The 22,625-nt window shown below is 39.8% G+C and overlaps 1 protein-coding gene across 1 annotated transcript in view; it reads right to left on the reverse strand.

Annotated features, from left to right (window-relative positions):
• Positions 1-22,625, reverse strand: part of Ano5 (anoctamin 5) — a 69,552-nt gene that overhangs the window by 40,619 nt on the left and 6,308 nt on the right. The window contains exons 3-7 of the mRNA XM_052189430.1: positions 16,521-16,574; positions 12,844-12,885; positions 10,427-10,540; positions 7,110-7,178; positions 5,523-5,807 (exon numbers count right to left, since the gene is read on the reverse strand). Of these exons, the coding sequence (XP_052045390.1) occupies positions 5,523-5,807; positions 7,110-7,178; positions 10,427-10,540; positions 12,844-12,885; positions 16,521-16,574 (564 nt within the window). The remainder of the gene's footprint in view (positions 1-5,522; positions 5,808-7,109; positions 7,179-10,426; positions 10,541-12,843; positions 12,886-16,520; positions 16,575-22,625) is intronic.

The raw sequence follows: 22,625 nt of genomic DNA on the forward strand, positions 1-22,625 counted from the left end.
CTTTGGGAGTGGGGAAATCATTTGAAATGTAAATAAAAAATATATCGAATAAAAAAAAATTTACTGATATTAATCTTAAAAAAAAATGATGAATTCATGAAATTCTTAGGCAAATGGATGGAACTAGAAAATATCCTTAGTGAGGTAATCCAATCACAAAAGAACACAGATGGTATGCACTCACTGACAAGTAGATGTTAGCCCAAAAGCTGGAATACCCAAGATACAATTCAGACCACATGAAGCTCAAGAAGAAGGAAGACCAAAGTGTGGATGCTTCGGTTTTTCTTAGAAGTGGAACAAAACAGTCACAGGAGCAATACAAAGATAAAGTGTAGAGCAGAGACTGAAGGAAAGGCCATCCAGAGACTGTATCACCTGAGGATTCATTCCATATACAGTCACCAAACCCCGACACTATTGTGGCTTCCAAGAAATGCTTGTTGAAAGGGGCCTGATATGGCTTTCTCCTCAGAAGCCCTGCCAGAGCCTTACAAATACAGAGGCAGATGCTCACAGTCAATCATTGGACTGAGCTTGGGGTCCCCAATAGAGGAGTTAGAGAAATGACTGAAGGAACTGAAGGGGTTTGCAACCCAAGAGGAAGAACAACACTATCAACCAACCAGACCCCTCTCACACCCCCAGCGGCCAGAGCTTCCAGAGACTAAGGCATCAACCAAGGAGTACAAATGGCTCTAGCTGCATATGTAGCAGAGGATGGCCTTGTCAGGCATCAATGGGAAAAGAGTTCCTTGGTTGTATGAATGCTTGATAAATGCCCCAGTGTAGGGAAATTGAGGGCAGGGAGATTGGAGTGGGTGGTGGGTAGAGGAACACCATCATAGAATCAGGGGGAGAGACGTTGGGATAGGGAGTTTCTGGGAAGAGGTAAACTGGGAAAGTGGATAACATCTGAAACGTAAATAAAGAAAATATCCAATAAAAAGTATATGACAACCTATTACACTTGGAAAAAATGGTGCTAGAGAGTCAAGGTGATGTGTATAAGACCAGGTATCTTAGATCATCTGAGGGAGAAGGGTATCTAGAGCAAGAATATCCCAGGAGAAGTACAGGGAGATGTTGGGGGTCACTTGACAAATTGCAGAACTTGTGAAGTTCAACTTTAAGCATTGATACAGAACTACACAAACTTGTCAGAACTACAAGAGTCCATAAGCAGTTATGGTTTTACTGCCCGATAGCTGCTATAACAAAAGACTGTCAGACAGGCCACTACACTTTTACACGAAAAGTACTTCCACAATGACATCTGCCTCAGATTGATGCTGATTTCTTTAATAATGGTAGTAAATAATGATTACTGTTTCAAATGTATACTTTTCTTGATTTTCATTCTTATCTTTATTTTAATCTCCAAATATGCCCATAGTTTACTATGGTATGTGTACTACAGATGTATTGCTCTGTTAGTGTGTATGTCCAGGCGCATGTGCATGTATATATGTGTATGTAAACACACACACTTAGGAGAAGTTTTATTTTTTAAGTTGACAAATATACTAAAGTTATGACCACAACATCTCTGTGAAGCAGAAAGGTGGCTGTTGCCTATAATTGCTACAAGTTGGTGGGTAATATGTTTGAGAAAGAATAGATTTCTTTACCAGGCATAAAAACTAACTCTGACTGGAAATTCTCAGCATGGAGTGAAAAACAGTGCAAGTTGCTGTCTCTTACTCAGCATTTAACACACTGGGACTGCCTGTGAGTTCAGTCTGTTAGAACTCCTGGAGCCCACCCTGGGGCATGTTCCCTAAACTCCTGGTGGTCATGTTTGGTTCCCAAAGCTATTCAGACCTATCTTCAGGCTTCCCTTCTAATTCTGGCCCACCTGCTGTTTATACTACAACCACAGTTACTCATCTGTGAAGTCCTGTGCCCTCCAAGTCATCCATTCATATTGGAATCAACTTCTTGGTAGCTCTTTATCATTTTAATGTTTGATCTCCTCCAATGAGTTGTGAATGTTTCAATGACATCTAGGATCATGAATCATCTCCAGAAGATTTCAATTCACCAGAGCTATCACTAACTTTCTCAACTGTAGCCATGTAAAATACATTTGCTGAATAAAAGAACCTGAAAGTGACTGAAGAGTGGAGGTCCTGCTAGCAGCATGGAACCATGACATCATATGCTTCTCCATCTGAGCTCCAGGCCTACCATCTACCTTGTTATTGAGTGGTAAAAATAGAAATTATTTTCCTGAGAAGTGGATTTCATCCATGGGGAAAGCATCTAGTCTGAGACAGATGTGCCATCACCCAGGATTTGTGGTTCTGTTTAGAGAGCACAGGGACAGATGCTCTAGCACAGTCATGGAGTGCACTGGGGTGTTCAGAATGGCGTGGAGTTCAGTTCAAACTCTGCCCTAGTCACTACCAAAACAGTCATACAGGTCTTTTATGTTCTGGAGCCAGCGACGCCACTCCTACAGCAAAGTCTAGAGGACATCTTCTGGCATTAAGCTGCTCTGTATACAATGAGGATCTGCTAAGTGCACAACCACCTTCATATGCCCTCTCACCCAGATCTTCTGGACATCCACCTGCAGCTCCTACATGAGCAACTGCTTCCTCTCTGGTATGGGTGGACAGGAGACAGGCTTCTTCCCTTAAAACTCACGACTCCATCTTCACAGGCTTTAACCTTTTCTGCAGAAGCTTTTTCACACTACTCTGGATTCCTAGATTGAGGGCAGAGTCTAACTCTGTATTAGTTTTGATGTATGGGGACGTTGGCTTGGAGTATTGACCTTCCATCCAGACCACAAAATGTTCAGCAATGAGGCCGAAAGGATGGCTTATTGCATGCACATCAACTGCAATGCACTTCCAAATTTCTTTAAGAATCATTTCCTGGCATTGAGAATTTGACAGACTGGTACAAGTGGCCCAGTTTCTGGCCACCCTCAGCATTCCACATACCTTTCTTATTAAGCTTTCTCACTTCTGGCTTTTGTTCAAATTTGAGGGACTTTGATTGATCACACAGAGGCCACTATGACCACTGTATGCCTGAAACAATTTCCATGATGTTTTGTCTCAGGGAGGAGGGTTCCTAGGGAGTGCCAGAGAGATGGGGGAAATGCTAGTTAAAGGTCAAAATTTATCTAGCATTCCATGCTTCTCCATCTTTTTGAGCATGTTTATTGTTTTCAGGTTTTATTTATTTTTCTATTTATTTTTGAGATAGAGCCTTAATATGCTTGCTCAGGCTTGCCTAGGACTTCCGGTGTAGTCCAGGTTGGTTTCAAACTCATGATAAACTTTATTCCTGCTGCAGCCTTTGAAGGTCAAGAATCTCAAGTGTGAACCACTAGGGCTAGCAAGTTCTCTATCTTACTCAGGTCTACTTGTGATGTCCGTAAAAGATTCTAACAGTAGCATTAAAGATACCTAGAAATATAAAGGAGGTGTCTACATATGAAAAAATGCTGTCTATAGAGCTCCTCTGTAGACAGTGTTCCATCAATATTAAGGAAACATTGTGCCTGTGAATCACAAGCAACTGATACACCTGTAGGACAGCGATAGAATGTATCTGCCATAGGTGAACAGGAAGCTAGTGCTCTTCCTTTGAGTGTGCTCTGTGAACCAGCTCTGTCCTTGTAGCCTTATGACCAAAGTGAAACAAAATTTTTTATCTGTTTCTCTCTCAATACAGATCAAGTAATCAAACATTCATTTTAGAATTCAGGATGATGGGTATATGTTTTTCCACCCATTCAATTGGCTAAATTTAGTTTCAATCATGTTACAAACTCTGTCCTATTTCTACTAAAATGTTATGTGTATACCTATATGTCATACAGAAATTCTAGATTGGACATTATATACATGTATCACATGTTTGCATATATAAATTCATGCTGTGAGGTTTGGAGTGGGTGGTGTTTGGGAAGATGCTTCAAAGTATGAGAGCCTATCCTAGGAAGAGGCTCTGATATTTTCATCATCAAGTCCATACACAGATTAAAATGCTTTGGTTGGGGCTGGAGGGAAGGGACTCTTTCTATATTAGTCTTCCAAACAGTGAGCATGGTGCTTTTATACTTTAGAACACACGCTAGCAAGGATTACAATGTGACAGAGAAGCAAAGAATGAGATGAAGGAATAGCAGTGACCTCCCCATGTTGACCAACCTCCTGGTCCATCTTAGGGGCCATTGATTTTTGGAAGGTAAGATGAAGGCCAAATCCAGGGCTTTGTATGTGATATGCTGGCACTCTGCATCCTCAGCACTTGTCAGAACAGGGCAGTAGAAAGATCTCTGCTTCCAGAGAAGTTGTGTTATTTAGGAAACAGCAGCATCACAGCTTGACAAACAGGTTTTCTGATATAATGGTGGGGTCTCTTATACCCTGAAAGGTATGGGTCTGATATATTGGTATTTATCATTTAATCCTGGTGGGAAGGCAAAACATTTTTTATCGTATTTTTGTGACAAAATTCTAGAAGCTACATTTTGTTCACTCTCTCTGTGAACTTAGATAGAACAGTATTAGTTTAAGAACTAGGAAGTGGGATGGGTCATCTCTTCTCCTTACAGATGGATAATGTGTGCATAACATGTCTGAAGTGGTTGGAAATCTGATAGTGAAATTAATAAAAGCAAACACAAGAAGGATTCAAAGTGCAAAACCAATATGAGACCATATATATATATATATATATGTGTGTGTGTGTGTGTGTGTGTGTGTGTGTGTGTGTGTGTGTATATGTATATGTATGTATATGTATGTATATGTGTTTATGCGTGTATATGTGTATATGTTTGTATGTATGTATGTATATATATACATACATACATATATTTATTTATTTCTGAAGTCAGATGACTAATGATAATGACAGCTAATTCTGACTGAACCGTCACTGTGTGGTAAGAGCTGTTCAAAACTTTCTACAGATTAATTGCCTGAATTCTCAGGGTAAAATTAGAAATATATGTTTTCTTCCAACCTAGCACAAGGAAACACAAGCTTGTGAAGTTTTTGTCAACAATTTACAAATCCTAGATGAAGAAGAAATAGAATGACAAGGCTGAAGATGATTTTAATAGGGAGGACAATGTCTGAGGTTCCTTGAAGTCTATCAACATTTAAAGAAAATAAAATTTTCAAACTGAATTAAAGTGATAATATCCTCTGACTTTAAACTTATAAAACCCAATTTTAAGTTCATGAAATCAATTTACAATGGTGATATAAAACTCAAACATTTGACCTGTCAATGACAGACTGTTCTGAGATTACATAATGCCTCTTGCACTGTTGTTTTTAAGATCAACAACCTATTTTTAAACACAGAAGTAGGGGGCTTAACAAGTTAAGGTGGCCCTAATAGGCATTCAGCTCAGCAAGGTGCTATTAGATAATAATATTATACCAAGGGAGACCCTGAATGCTTAGCATTGAGCATGTACAAATACAAAAGGCCAGAGTCATACCCACCATACAAGAAGAGGTGTGTTCATGGCCTTCACTACTTACAATTCTGTTCCTTGTTGAGGATGGAAAGAAAGTGGCCTCATCTTCAATGAGAAAGAGTTCCTGACGGTGTCTGCTGAACTGGGCAGTGAAATACTCAGGGCTAGGATTCTTCACAGCAGATGGGAGTTTCACAGGCCCAAGCATGTAAGACAGGGGTGGGTACTTCGGCCGTGGGATATCACTCAACTTAATAGGCATCTTGATTCCCAGCACTTCAGCGTAAGTGACCAGGACTTCCCATGGGGCGTGAATCTTCACAAAATAGGTTTTCCCATCTTCAGAGTTCTGCATCAAAAGAGAAAAGGTGAAAGAAAACTAGTGGTTAAAGAAGGCAAATATCATGAAATCTCAAAATGAAAATAAAATTTTAATTTATCAATTTTAAGAAAAGTATTTAGGAAATGTGATGACTTGAAGATGTTATATAAAATATACTTCAGTGTGACTGTCCATTCAGCACTAGATGGAATCACAGACATATATATAATTCTAGACACTATAGATACTATACTAACTTTAAGTGTTCTTTAGCTTGGAATATTGTTTAGATAATTATACAAGGTTACTGCTATGTATTATGTTATGTATTACACGCATGCTGCTAGATATTTCCCAGTCTTTTAGAGACCACATAAAGGTCCACTATATAGAAAAGTAAATTACAGATTGCATGGTATTGCACACATTTATTGGTTCAGTAAAAACTGATAAGAAAGAAGAATTAGAAGATAAAATCAAAGCTAGAAGTTATTAGAAGTGTCACAGGTAGGATGTGATCTCTAGTAGAGCTTTAACCACACACATAGAGGTAATTTATAGAATAACAGTAACTAAACATGAATGGGGTTAAAGAATAAGAGAATGTAACCTACTCCTAGAAAGAGTATCATGAGTTAAATAGTGGGCTATCCTGCAAAATAGCCAGGTAGCTTGTAGCTATTTGGCAGTTCAGTGTACAATGTGACAGGCAGCTTCAAGAAAAGGCAACTATGTAATCAAAGAGCTTCTCCTTCTGTGCCCTGAGTAGGAACTATGTGGTGTGTGTGTGTGTGTGTGTGTGTGTGTGTGTATCTGTGTGTATCTGATGTTGCATATGTAATGTGTGGTGGCTGTTGGTGGCAATCTTGGTGCAGTTCCATAGAAGCCAACCACATTGCTCTTTGTTTCTTTTGAAACAGGGTCTTTCATTGGTATCTAGGATGGCCAATTAGGGTTGGCTTTATGGACAGCAAGTTCATGGGACCCACTTGTTTCCCATTGTTAGGATTATAAGTGCATATTACCACATCCAGATTTTATATGGTTTCACCATGAAACGTGGATCTTCATGTTTGTATGGCAAGCACTTTACAGACTTGCCATCCTCCCATTCCCCATCTTCCTCCTCATTTGAAAGATGTTTTGCTGGTGTTTCACCTCACTGACTATTGACCTAGGGAAATGCAGGTCTTCTTGTCTCCATGCACATTTCTGCAGCCAAAAGATTAATGTAATGGTCCAAACCCAACATCCATCCATCCAGACACAGAAAGAGGAGAAAAACCCACTTAAAATAAGATCCTTGCACAATTTATCAACTACAGTTACCAATTTGTCTTCTATTTCCAAGTCAAGACCTGTTTTTCTGAGATTTTGTTCAAAATTCCGTCTTCTTTCCTGCAGCAAAAACAAATGAAGAGGGTGATGCAAGTGTTCTGTGTCAGCAGAAAGGGTCAGCCTAACTCTCTGTGTTATTTGGGGTAGCATGCATATAATAAATGTATTGATTGTTGAAGTACAGGGGCTTGGTATTGTTTCCTTCATTTTTTTGTGAATAAGATTATTCCTAGAATCAAAGGGTGAGTGAATCCACTTCTCGTACAGACCTCAAGGTAGGAAGACACACACCTTTGACACAACTGTTGAGGCAGAAAGATGCATGTCTTTAATTTGGATCCTGAGGTGGAAAGATATACCTTTAATCTGGCTGCACCTTCTGCTAGCAGCCTATAGAAGGACTCAGAAGATGAAAGCTTCTTCTTTTTGCCTGTTTGCTCTGGCCTGGCTAGCAAGTCCGTTCTTTCACTGGCATTAGTGCCTATTTCTTCTGAATTCCAGTGTCTGCTTAAAACCAACTAGGACAACTCTACTTGTGGACTGAATAACTTCTCAATTCTTGGACTTTCCAGTTATAGGCTGGCAATGTTGAGTTGAGAACGCTAAGCTGATAGCCTGACAGGCTTCGAATTGGTAGTTCAGAACAGTAGGCCTAAGAACTGGGCAAGTCTGGGCAAGCCCAGATAAGTCAGTTAATAAAAATAAAAAAAAAAAAAAAAAACCAAGCCAAACCAAACCAAACCAAACCAAACCAAACCAAACCAAACCAAACAAACAAACAAACAAACAAACAAACAAAAAACCAGGCTTCAGGCAGCTGTCAGAAACTGCCTTGCTTTCAGAGGCTGCCCTACCACCTAGCCTGAGGCAAAGACAATGGGTCAGCAGCAGTTTACAGATCTCCTCAGCAGCAGTTTCTAGACTTTTCCAGCAACAGTTTCCACCCCCCACCCCATGCCCATTAATGGTTCTGGAATGTCCCTAGAGAAGGACTCAACAGATAAAGATGGAGATCACTTACTCCAGAAATCCCCTAATGTGCTTTAAATCAGGCATGCAAGCTTGCTTTTGGGTCTCTCTGTCTTGGTAATGGGGGACCCCACCATGCTGGACTTCTGCAGAATAAACACTCTTTGCATTTACATATGATCTGAGTAAGGGGTAGCATTCTTCAGCAAATCATGGGCCCTTACAGAGTTAGTTGGACCATAGCCTATAATCGATTCTAATAAATCCCTTTTCTTTGTATACAGAAAAATAGATTCATTCTATAAGTTCTGCTACTCTAGAGAATCGTGACTAATATGTTAGTCAAGCAAGACAAGAGCTGAGATTTGGCTATTGCTTCATATGTGGAGATGAACATTGGGGTACATGGATCTTGGAGTGTAGTACATAAAGAATTGGTTTTAATTAAACTGGCTTTTGGCAAATAAGTATAATGTGGGGAAAATGGACATGTAATCAGTCAAGAAAATTAGAAATGTAGATGCATTTTGTTACTGCTTGAAAGATTTTGCTGGGGTACATAAGCTGTGGGAGAAAAGATAAAGTTGTTGGAGCCTTACTTCATCCACCAAGTGTGTGTGAGTGTGAGAGTGAGCACCTGGTTTACATTAGCCAGTGATCCTGTCCTCCTCTGGTGGCTGAACTCACTGTCAAAGTTGGTCTCTGGCATATACATAACGTGGAAGAATGAAATTATGTTTGCATGAAAACAACTGGATATTAGCACGTTAAGGGAAAAAGCCAGACTAACAAAATGATTATTGCCTGTGGAGTTTGGGAGGGTTTTGAACATAAAGGGGGAAACACTGAAGACATGCAAGATAGAGAAGAAAACATGCTTGACACAGGTTATAGGCATGTATGAGGATGTCACAGTTGCCATAACCAACATATGCCAATCAAAATGTTTACGAAAGGAAGGAGAGAGGAAGCTAGGGAGAGATGGAGGAAGGAAGCAAGGATGGGAGGAAGAAAGGGGGAAGAAAATAAGGAAGGAAAGAAAAAAATATGGCAATATAATATATGCATCCTTTCTGGTCTGTGTGTGATAAAAAACTGGGGCGGCGGGAGAGTATGGGTTAGAAAGATTTGAGCTCTTACTCATGTGCTGTGTTCATGGGTCATCAGAAAGGAGCAGAGGGAGAGAGTGATGTGGTGGTGAGCCAGTGCTCACAGTGGGAGAAACAAAGAGAAGAACTGGGGAGGAATAGAGGTCAAGGCCAATTTGACGGCATTCTAATTTCAGACATTTTAGGAACATGAAAGGAAAAGTCAAGTAGAAGGCGTACTCAGCTTGTACTGTCCCTCCTGAGAAGGAAGATGACCATGATATGGAAAATCCTCAAAGAAGGGTCTGGTGTGGAGAGATCATCCATAGAAGATAAAAAAGATGTAAAGATGGCTGCTCTTCATGAACTTAGAGGTGTTAGTGGATGGTTACTTGAACGAGGTAGAAAGATACAAATTTAGGAAGTTCAGCTTTGGAGATAACACTCAGTTTTCAAGTTATTGTCTGTGTCACATTTCAGCATGTAAACAAATATCTGCACACATATGTGCACACACATAAATCCTTACATGTGTAGATCAACTCAACATTTTGAATGGTGGCTACTTACTGAGAACTCCTCATACTTTGTCAACATTCTGACCCCTGAGAATGGAATACAAGTCTAACATGTGGCCTTAGAGGAAGTAAAGCAAAGGGAATAAAGTGAGAAAGTATTGAGTGGGGGAGTCAGGACTAGAGCTCGACACAAAGGCTACTTTTCGCTAGATTGATTTGTTGTACACTTTGAAAATGGCAACGACATTTGCTAGGTCAGCAGTTCTCAACCTGTGGGTCGTAACCTCTAAGGGTGTCCCTATTAGCTATCCTGGATATTACATATTTACATGACGGCTCATAACAGTAGCAAAACTACAGTTAGGAAGTAGTAACGAAATAATCGTATGGTTGGGGAATGCCATGACAGGAGGAACTCTATTGAAGGGACTCAGCATTAAGGAAGGCTTCAAGCCACTATACCAAAGATAAACCGTCTATCTGCAGGGTAGTCTTGATATCTAAAGCAAGGTGTCTGAAATAGATATCAGTCACATGGGAAGAGAAGTTGTAGAAGGAAGTAAAGAAGAAAGGTGAGGGGAGGAAAAAGAATTAGCCATGGGGTCGTCGTCTCCAAAGCATTCGGAGAACAAACGTTAGCTGTTAGGCTGTGTGCCCAATGCTCCCTCAATCAGCTCTGTCTACAACGTATCCATCTTGTTATGTCCCTGTGTTCATCCAGACCAGCACTCACTGCCTTCAGCTCTGCATCTTTCTTCATGTCTTCCACATAGGACAGGACAAAGTCTATCTGCCGGATCCCGTCTCTGAAGAAGACCGAGTCTTTGCTGTGTTCACTCCTTTGGAACTGCAGAAGACACATGCAGGATGCGATTTCACATGGCTGTTTATTCTCAAAGTCCAGAAACATGAAGGAAGGAAATTAGCTGTAATTGGGCCGCAGCTTTATTTTTTTCCCCCACACTTAAAAGTCAACACAAGCCACAACAGAAATTAGGCCCCTTTATAAGGTCAAATTCCAGAGAGGATTAAATGATACCTACTCAGGGAGGGCTGAAAGAGACAGAGTGATTGCATGCTTAAATGCATTAGCTGCATGCTTGCCTACAAAGGCTGCAGTGAGGCAAAAAATGTAAGATGAATATGCTTGTAATATTGAATCTGAAAATGCACATTAAGGCAGAAAGGTGTGATGGTGTTAGTAAAACACAGCACCAATCAATATACTACATTATTACACATACTACATTATTACACATTTCTTCCAGGGCACAATTAGTTGCACACCAACTAATAGAGTCTCTCTGTATGTACATAAACTGATAATGGTTACAGATGGCAAAAAAAAAAAACCAAAAAAACAAACAAAAAAAAAACAAAAAAAAAAAAACAAAAAAACAAAAAAAAAAAAAAAGAAAAACAAAAATCAGAAGCAGGTAGCTGGCCAGCTGACCTCACCATACTGTGGCTAAGAGCTACAAATGTCTGTCATCAGTGTTTCAAATGAGCTGCAACTCATGTTTTCTTTATAGTCGTATGGATTTTCTCAATATAATAATCAGAATGACAAGTTCAACTTTTACATGAAATTCATGAATTCCTTTCCTTTTTGTGAGAGCAAAACAAAGCAACCAAATAAGCCAAAACAACTGAGCACTGCAGGGGAAAAAGGAGACTTCGAATTTGAGTTTGTATTCCTCACCACTGATAGGAACTGTGTGAGTAATACTTTGTACTTATAGCAGCCCTGTGTGAGGCATAGCATCAGGTAATGGTTGGTTAGTGATACCACTGGGATGCCTCCTGGCTGCTTCCTATAACTAGTGGCTGGGAACTAACTAGATCACTTGATTCTTCCCAGGAGGTACACCTGCATTGTCTGAAGTCCCTGTGACGATCTGCACTTGCCAGCCCAGGTGAACATCTCCACAGAAGGGACAGGCAGTGCTCAGCCACAAACAGGACAGAAATCTCTTGCGTGATCTGTGGTCTGTCAACACAGTGATGCTAATTACCTCTGGGTTCCTGACAACTGTGGTAGAGGAAGAAGAGGCTTTCAACGTATGTGAGGGAAAAAATGGGGAAATGTAGACAAAATTGAAAATATCTAGGGAGATCAGACTAATTGTCAGAGTACTGGAACTCAAAAAGATCCATAGTCTTCTCTCTTTCATAAAGGATTGTAAAGAACCTAAGAAAAATCAAACTACTATACCTTGACTCTAAATCAGGTTTTATAAAGGGAAATAAATAAAATAATCACTGGCAGTATAGTACATTATTAAAAAATTATATTTGATAAAATCTACCAAAATGTAAGGAAGCCTGTAGGCGGCTAGAGACACATAATTAGTCTGCATAAAATCAAAGGAGAAATAAAACAAATTAAGACCCATGCTTCTCCAGTTCTGTGACAGTCACGTTTTATACCATAGAACCTTTAAAAGAAATCATAATGTTTCTAGGAAAGTTCATATTGTTCTCAAAAGCTAATCCTAGGATTCCCTTAAGATTGGAGTTACAGATGGTTGTGAGCCACCATGTGTTGCTGAGATCAAACTAGGTCCTCTGGGAGAGCAACTGGTTCTCTTAAATACTGAGCCATCTTTCCAGCCCCAAGTCTCCAGATTCTGAACAAAAATTGATTTGTGCTAAATGGTGAAGAAAAATGAATTCCTTTTTGTTACAGACAACATGATGTTATTAAAATAACTGTGTTTTGGTTTTTAATGAAGACATGATATAAAGGACACACATGTATATGTATATAATGTATATGATGCATATGTATATGTCCACATCTATGTGTGTATTTATCTGTTTGTGGGTAAATTTTTCCTTATAGAAGCCTGGTTACTACAAATCAGTACACGGTGGCATCTAGCTTACCATGAATTACATTCCTAGTGGTTCATGAGCCTCTGAATCTATTTACATTGTCTCATTTAAATAAGTTTGCACTTGTGCTTTTAGAAAATAGGCTCATCAAATGACAAAGAGTGATAATCATAGTGGTTAAATGTCAGCTGCCTAAGGACTGGGAATTAGTGATCCAATCCCCCAGTGTGGATAGCATTCATGGTACATGAAACACTCAAGCCGTTAGGACAGACACTCAGGCACAAGCATCAGCAGCCAGTGCTGTTTTACCATAAGACGCCTCCTCAGGAACAAATTAAATCGCTTCTCAGGCTGTGAAGCAACCAATAGAGAGTCACCAAATCCTGCTCAGGGTTCAAGATTTCACTACACAGATCCACGAACGTATAAGCTATGCTCTGTGGCAGATGCCTATGCTGAGACATCGCAGCTTCAGAGCAAGGCTATTGTCCCCTCAGAGGAGAGGTTTGCTTCCTTAAAGTATGACCACCACCTACTAGAGGAGTTTTATCATAGCAAGACCTGGCTTCATGGTGTGGGTGTCAGACTAGAGCAGGGGGTGGTGCTGAGACCTTCCTGCCTCAGAGCAATACTGGCATTGCCTTAACACCAGGCTGTTGCTCAACACAATAAGCCCAGCATTAATTACTCCAAATCACTGTGGCATTAAAACCAGTGTAGATGCCTGCCCTGAGAGAGCCTGTGTCTTGTGAGTTCCTCTGACATCTGATCCACTGCTGCTGCACTTCAGGAAATCTGATAAGCTTTCTACTTCTACTTCAAACCTATGACATCCAAAGGCCTGCATTGCTCATATTTGATAAAAATGAAAGTATAAGTAATCACATAAATTATCATTAAATTTGCTTCAATGCTGTGAAATCCTAAGCAACTAGAAATGGTTGGTGTGTGTGCGGGCTAGTTTTATTATGTCAACTTGACACAAGCTAGAGAGGTATCTGTCTTAGTCAGGGTATCTATTCCTGCACAAACATCATGACCAAGAAGCAAGTTGGGGAGGAAAGGGTTTATTCAGCTTACACTTCTGCATTGCTGTTCATCACAAAAGGAAGTCAGGACTAGAAGTCAAGCAGGAGCTGATTCAGAGGCCATGGAGAGATGTTCCTTACTGGCTTGCTTCCCCTGGCTTGCTCAGACTGCTCTCTTATAGAACCCAAGAACACCAGCCCAGAGATGGTACCACCCACAAGGGGCCCTCCCCACCTGATCACTAATTGAGAAAATGCCCCACAGCTGGATCTCATGGAAGCACTTCCCCAACTGAAGCTCCTTTCTTTGTGATAACTCCAGCCTGTGTCAAGTTGACACACAAAACCAGCCAGTACAGTATCTAAGGGAGAAAGCGTCAACTGAGTTAACATCTTCCTAAGATTGGGCGGTAGGCAAGTTTATAAAGTATTTTCTTGACTAGTGATGATAGGGGAAGGCCCAGCCCATTGTGGATGGTGCCACTTCTGGGTTGGTGGTCCTGCATTCTATAAGGAAGCAGGCTGAGCAAGCCAGTAAGGAGGTCCTCTCCACAGTCTCTGTATCAACCATCTCCTGCCATCAGGTCCCTGCCCTGTAGGAGTCCTTATCTTGATTTCCTTTGATGATGAGCAGTGCTATGGAAGTATAAGCCAAATAAACCCTTTTCTCTTTAACTTCCTGTTGGGTCATGGTGTTTCATTCTAGCAATAAATACCCTATCTAAGACCTTGTGGCATTGCTATTCTCAGTTTTAGTGAACATTGACATGTGTAGATAAAGGAGTAACTGCTAACCCTTAGGTGCATGGAGGATATCAGTCATTGCTCAAACCACATCCCTCTGCTAGTCTGAAGTTATTTCTCTCAGTACTTTGATTTTCCTGATCTTTGGTGACATCTGAGGATTACTGTTATTCATAGATATTCTCCCTGACATCTGAGGATTACTGTTATTCATAGATGTTCTCCCTGGATTGACTACAGATTCTCTAAGAGATGTGAAAATAATTATGGGTGGCATGGTGAGCCTCAGGTTCTCTGAGGTGATGAAAGTTGACCCCAGATAGGTCACAGACTAAACCCAACTAAATGCTATTTTGCATAATAAAATCAGAAAAGTTGTCCCTTATATTGATGCAAGAAAATATTGCATAAATAGAATACAAAAGGAATGTTAAAGAAAAACAAAGGGAAACTGAAATTTAAAAACATTTTTACAGTTATTTTAGAAAAATAAAATAAGCTCAATGATAATCCAACCAAAACCCAGAATACTTTTCTCTAAGCCTGCTCACCTTCCTGTGTGTAAATTCAAGATGTCTTATGTTTTTTTTCTCTTTTTGGGTTCCAGAAACAGTACCTACCGCTCTTTTCTCATTCCCTAGTTCCATGGGCAGTACTGGATTCATGGCTAGTGTACTTGTGTATGATGAGACGCTTCCACATTTATGCAGTCTCTACAAGTGCTCTTCAAATTATTCTAGTTTGAATATGTCTAAAAGGACCTTGACTGATACAGATTTAACTATGTGATGACTGGTTGTATGGAAAACAAAAGTTCTTTAGAGAAATGATTCATTCTAAGGGTTAAGCAGAAAATGTACAAGATAAACTTGCAGTATCCTTTAGTATCAGAAATAAAAGAAATATTAGGATAAAAAGGGAACACCACTGGGTATGTCCAAGTTATAGAGATTTCGCTAAAACATTCTCTTATGCAATAGCATAAAGCACTGCTGAGTTTATAACACAAAACATAAAATCTTGGAGTTAATGCAGAGGGAGGGGGAGGGAGAAGGGAGAATGTTCTCCCACAGACAAATTCCAGGGAAGGGGAATGTGGCTTAATGGTAAAACATTTGTCTAAATGTCCCACGGGTTCAATCTGTTATAGCACTATTTTTTTTTTCATTTTTATTGGTTATTTTATTTATTTACATTTCTTTTTTTTTATTTATTTATTTTTTTTATTTGATATAATTTATTTACATTTCAAATGATTTCCCCTTTTCTAGCCCCCCCCCGAAAGTCCCGTAAGCCCCCTTCTCTTCCCTGTTATAGCACTATTATTGACAATAAAAAATTACTATCATCTACTTTTAAGATTAAACACAAGCCCTAGTCATTACATGTACACTGATTAATGACCCAGAGACTAGTACATAAAACTTACTTTAAACCAAATAATCAAGGCTAAAGTTTCACAATTGGCCCAGGATATAATGCAAAGCAACTGACACTTTCTGTTTTCTCCATCTCCAATTTGTGTCACAAGAAACAACACATTAGGAATTTTACAACTGAGGTGCATTCTACATGTTAAAAAGGACAGCATCAACCTTAGAGGTCACTGGACATGAGAAAGATACTCAGAGATGGTTGTTGTCTCAACCAAGAGACACCAAGTAGACATGGCTGCTAAGCACAGCAAAGGACCCTCGAAGACAATATCAGTGGAAAATGAAGACACCTGAACTCCATTCCCTGTCTTTTCAAACAGCAACATTATTTACCTAGCAAATAAAAAATAAACCCAATACCTAAACTTAATAAAACTGAAAGTTTAATAAGTTCTGAATTGCATCCAAGTTTAATCTTTAAAGTTTATATTATGATTGTTCTTAAGCATGAACTCATAGTGAAGCATTCTGTAAAGCTGTAAGAAGGCTGATGGCTCAAGTCTAGGACTCTCCTCACCAGCACAGAGAAGTTTTGATGAAGCCTCTGCAAAACTGGGAATTCTTAAAAGTGCAAACACAACCCTCTATATGCCATTCTCATTACTGTGTCTGATGTAATATTTCTCTTAAGTAAATAATTTTTTTCAAAAGTAATACATTCTCAGATACCAAACTCAAGGACCTGAGATTTAAGTGACAATATCCCCAGTTCAGGCCGTGGAAGGACACTTGTGTCTGTCCACTGAAGAAGAGAAGTTACATACAGCTTGCTGCTTACCGCTGGCTGCAACTCTTCAGGGATGAGGAAGCTGGTCTCTCTGCCGCTCAGGTTCTGTCAACAGCAAAAGGCAGGGTGAGGGGGAGGGAGATACAATGCTCTTCAGGATGTCTCAAGTAGAACAATCACATCACTTATGTCTCCAAAGCAAGAACAGTAAGGTTCTTTCTGTAGAGTACTACACCATGAAGCCAAAAAATCCTGAATGCCATTTCCCCATCTGAAATGGTACTTGAAGTTGCATGTCCATATCTATGCATGCATGCATGTGCGTATGTATCTGTGCATGTCTCTGTGTGGGGGTGAGAAGAAAATGAGAGTGGGGAAAAGAGAAAAAAGGAAAGGGACAGATAGGGAATTGGAGTGAAAATTCTGCTAAGTCATGGGATAATCTACAACAGGTGGAATGGTTAAAACGTCTAGAGTACGGTAAAGTGACCAGGATATCTGGTATTTTAAGGACTCTGAGTAGGACCAATAGAGAATATACATCACTGATTAGATAGTTTATGCTTCTTGGCATTGACTTGAAATTACTAAACTCTATGGCTTCAAAGATGACATATCCTTCTTTTAAAATGCCTAACTGAAGAAAAATCCCTGCATGTATATGATATATACAAGCCACTAGAAACTAAAGCATTTCTTCCTTCTTGCACGTAGGCTTCCAATCCAATTGTTACTCAGTGATCCACACAACACAGAACTGGCTCCTGAGGACTTGCATGCCAATTTTCTGAATGTCTCGGGATGGTATCAGGAGTAGCCCCAGCTAACAAAAATGATCTGAGGTCCATATCACACAGGAAACTCAGTTATCTGCTTTTGGGACTGTTACATACACCATCCTGCTATCACCGGCTGTTTCTTGGCAAATCAGCCTTGAGATACAGTAATCATGGGTTATGGATACTTGAGGAGCTTTCCAGAGTATCCTTTTAGGCTGAAGAACTTACACAGTGGAATGTGCCAGGCAACTATACCCTCTCTGCCTTCTTAGTGATAGCAAAGGTGGTGCTGAGCACGGGTATATTCAAACTACTTCAGCCAACTTAAGTTATACTTATGAATCAAACTTGCTCATCCAAATATGACAAAATATCAAATAAAACTAACCTATCAGACAATTCTAAAATGGCAGTCTTCACTGAACTGAGCACAGGGTCCCCAATGGAGGAGCTAGAGAAAGGACCCAAGGAGCTGAAGGGGTTTGCAGCATCAAAAGAGATACAACAATATGAGCCACCCAGTACTCCCAGAGCTCCCAGGGACAAAACCATCAACCAAAGAGTACACATGGAGTTACTATGGGTCCAGATGCATAGGCAGCAGAGGATGGCCTTGTTGGGCAACAAAGGGAGGAGAGGCCCTTGGTCCCAGAAAGGCTCCATGCCTCAGTGTAGAGGAGTACCAGGACAGGGAAACAGGAGAGGGTTGACTGGGGAACAGGAGGAGGGGAGATGGCTTATGGGATTTGCGGGAGGAAACCAGGAAAGGGGACAACATTTGAAATGTGAATATAGAATATATCTAATAAAAATAAAATGGCAGTCTTCACAAATATATGAGAGGTGGGGGAGGGAGGGAGAGATCTGAGGTTAAGAGTGATTGCTGTTCTTTTGGATGACCTGAGTTACATTCTGAGCACCACCTGCAACTTCTACACTTTTTTCTGGCCTCCATGGGCAACTGAACACACACACACACACACACACACTTTAATAGAAACAAAAGGAATCTCTTAAAAACTGTAAAAAATTATAAATAAAAATAAATGGTAAAGCTACATTTTCCCTATGCAAACAACAAAGGAACTAATTTGTCCTCCCTTGACCCAGAGCCCTGTTATACTTGCACTCTATCATCACACACAAAGCTTGCTTGTATTAACTATGGAACAACAGAAGGAACTGCACAGTAATGTTCTCAAGGGAACTTGGTAGGGAACTTGACTATCTCCTCTGCCTTAGAAAAAAAGATACCTTTGTTCTGACCGGGCTCTCAAACCTACAATCATGTCTTCTCCTTGAAACATAAATGACATAATTTCTTTCTTTCTTTTTCAAAAACTCTTTGCAGTTTCCCTTGTCAAAGACCTGTTATGCACAAGAATTCTTACTGTGGTTGAGTCTATGGTTCTGTCAACAGAGGCATGCCTTTCATATGCTGTGTGACCCCTTCACAGAGCCCAGCCACTGAGCAATTAAGTGAAGAGGACCAAAGGAACAACATGCTAAGTCGATGGATCGCACAACCTTCTATAAGTAACAAATGTAGCTGTATTCATTCACAGAATCTACAAGTCACACTAGAGACTGCATGCTCCAAACAGAAGCAGCACTATAGTAGCACCCTTCTGGCTTTGTGTAATTCTATCATGTGTGTGTGTGAAGTATATAACAAGCTGTTATAGGACAATGTAATGTTTCTTCCCTCCAAACTGATGTTGGTTGACAAATTTGGGACTTGCAGATACAGAGGCCAACTGTATTCGATTTCAATGTTTTAACTTAGCTATTTCCCTCACTCTTGAGTTGTGAACCATACATAGTAAGAACATGTTCCATGTGAACAATCATTACATAAACAGATGTCATACACAAACCAGTATTACACATTCCTACCATGGTTGACTGAAAGTGATTATGTTGGAGATTGAATCCCAGCACATCTGATGTTATTGTACAGGAAACCTCAAGATCAATTCAAACTTATGCTTGTTTTCCAATAAGACCATAGTTTCTTATTCTTCTCTGTTTAAAAACATAGTATTTAAAGTAATTTTAGAACTTCTGAGGCTCTCAAATCAAGCAATTGACCAACAGCCAGATGATTCACAAAATGTGGGTTTTCTTGAATGAGACTTGTTGTGGATTTGGTCTAACTCGCATTATGTTATTTAGGTTCCCAAAAATTGCATGAGAATCCGTATGTAAGACGATGAGGATTCCTGCCCCCAGCTGATTCTAACTGGTAAGTAAATTTCCCTGCAGCCAATGATTGGGCAGGGAGACAAAGGTGCGACTTTAGGATTCAAAGGCAAGGGGACCAAGAGAGAAGGAGGAGGAATATCGCCATGCCATAATAAAATCAGAAACGAATAAAATCTAGGCTTGAGAGCTGCAGAAGAGAGAGCATACCAATTATGTAAGATCTGGGGAAGAGCGGCTCCGCTCCCTCCTCCCAGCTGGGTCTAGGGTAGCAAAGATGGAATATAGATTTAGGTAAGTAATAACTCAGGAGGGTCTGAAGGGAGGCGTTTGCAATGTGGAAGTTTAGAAATGGCCCAGCCATTGAGGTGTGTGTTGTGTGTGTGTGTGTGTGTGTGTGTGTATGTGTGTGTGTGTGTGTGTGTGTGTGTGTGTGTGTGTATGTGTGTGTGTGTGTTTCATTCAGGAACTCAGAATAGGGATGTGTGTTGCTGCCGAGGTGATCTGAGCAGTATTAATTGACTACTGAAGCAAATGGCATCCAATTTGCTAGGCTTGAACTCACTATTAAAAATTAATTGGAAATTCCCAAATGGAAAACTCATGACATGCTATAAAATTAGGAGGTGGAGTGAATTGGTTTCTCAGCCAAGATGAGCTGAGTGGAACAGAGCCCTGTGGTTCCTCCCCATGCTGCACAGGTTTGGAAGAAGGACAAAAGGCGTGCTGAATTGGTATGCATAATTCTGAGGTTTGTGGCTTGAGGCTAGGACACAGCCAGGCCAACCCAGGGATGTGAGTGCTGGACTAAGGATTCAGCTAGATGTTGTTTCAGTGTTCTGGGCTGCTGGGGGGAGCTCGAGCCACAGATGCTGAGAGATCCTGCTGAGATAAAGCAGGCTGAAGAGAACAGGCCTGAACAAGATAGGAATAAAGGGACTTGCATTGTTTAAAAGGCAGAAGGGAGAATTAATGAAAATTGATTTGCTTTTAAAGATAGAAAGGAGAAAAATGCTTTAAAGGAAATTTTAAAAAGTCTATGCTAGGGCAGGCAACTGGGTTCTTCGAATGTAAGCTCCACAGGAATTCTGGGACTGCTTAGCCTGGTATGACAAATTAACAGCCTGGAAATAGGCTTATACTGAAAGTAGAAGGGAATTTAATTGAGGTTAAATACATAGGAAAGGATTTTAATTCAAGATATATAAAGAGAAAGGAATATATATATAGATGAAAGGAATAAATATATATATGTACATATATATATTCCTGTGTATGTATATATGTATTTATATATTGATGAATAAATAAATTTAGGCCTTGGTCTCACTATTAAAAATTAATCCTGTAAGAACAAGACAGAGGATAGTAAAAGAGCACTGTTTTAGTGGATAATAATAATAGTTTAGATTGCCTTATGTTAATTAACTCTTATAAAGAGAACGGTTATATATATATATATACATATATATGTACACACAGATATTAATCTCCACAGAAGGCAGAATTTAAGCATACATAAATGAATAAATAAGTTGAAGCCTTTTGATTTCATGTAGGTCAGGGCAGGGAGCTAGAGAGAATAATCTTATCTCAGACAGATTGGAGAAATTTTGGCCTTGATCTCACTATTAAGACTTAATCATGTAAGAACAAGGCAGAAAATAGTGAAGGAGCACTTTTCAGTGGATACTAATAATTGTTTAGATTGTATTAATTGCTTTGAATTGTTTTAATTATCAAAATATGTGTGGTTATAAGTATGGTGGTTATGATATTAAATATCCTCTGGGAGAGAGGAAAGCATAGAGCAGGCCTAAAGAGAAAGGAGGCTGCTAATTTGACTCAATCTATCCTTTTGATGATTTTGGTTGCTAGAATAAGTACATGCTATTTTTGGAGAGAGGCTCTGTATTTGTGTTAATAGAAAAGAAGAAAAGGCTTTGGATCCATTTCAAAGCAAGTTGATCAGATATAATAGGGAGGACCCCTGAAGATCTTGGCTAAAGACCGAAAAGAAAAATTTCGAAAAGATCACACTGGACAGGTAACATGATTTACTGATTCCTCCACATGGAAACAGCAATGTAACTTACTTAGACATAAAGATGTCTCTGGCAAAAACTTCAGCTAAAATTAGACAATAAATCTTGTTGGTTGTGGAATCTCTAAGATTCATCATGCCATCCTTCATATTGCATGAATAAAGATGTATTACAGTTTGGTTATTGATCAAATTAACACATAAAAAAGACAGCTGTCTTTCACCTGCTCAAATAAGGAGCAAAAAATTTCATACTTAACTAAAGTTTGCACTTTGTACAATCTATATGAATATATTAATACTACTAAAGTTTTGATTGTAAGATTTATATATTGCAGAATGAGAAGTTCTGACAAGATTAATTGGTGGGGATGATGAAATGACCTGCTATTCCACCTGACTTTCAATGCAGATGGGTGCTCTCAGCCAACCATTGTACTGAGCACAAGGACCCCAATGGAGGAGCTAGAGAAAGTACCCAAGGAGCTGAAGCTTTCAGTCCCATCGGAGGAGCAACAATATGAACCAACCAGTAACCCCCAGAGCCCCCAGGGACTAAACCACCAACCAAAGAGTACACATGGAACAATTCATGACTCCAGCTGCATATGTAGCAGAGGATGGCCTTGTTAGACATCAAAGAGAGGAAAGGTCTTTGGCCCCTAGAAGGCTTGATGCCACAGCACAGGGAAAACAAGGGCAGGGAAGCAGGAGTAGGTCAGTTGATGAGCATGGGGATGGGGGGATGAGATAGGGTATTTTCGGAGGGGAAACCAGGAAAGGGGATAACATTTGAAATGTAAATAAAGAAAATATCTAATAAAAAAAAAACTTGATTCTAGAACTGCTTGAGGAATAGCTGGTGATTCACTCAGTTTCTCCAGCCTTCCAGGATCCAATCAGAACTTCAGTCAAGCCCTGAGCCATTTAAGCATACAGAGACTGGATATGGGTAATAGATGCTAAATCTAGCTTTCTTAAGTCTGACCATTTTTTCCCAGTTTTCCTACCCTTCCCCATTCCTTAAAAAATAATAACATCCTTATAACATCCATATAGAGTTGCTCCAGTTGTGTGAATTGCCTCAATTCAGCAGGAAGAAGCCACAGCGAGTCATCATTGTCATCCCAG

This window comes from Apodemus sylvaticus, chromosome 1 (assembly GCF_947179515.1).
Source record: "Apodemus sylvaticus chromosome 1, mApoSyl1.1, whole genome shotgun sequence".
Lineage (NCBI taxonomy): Eukaryota > Metazoa > Chordata > Mammalia > Rodentia > Muridae > Apodemus > Apodemus sylvaticus.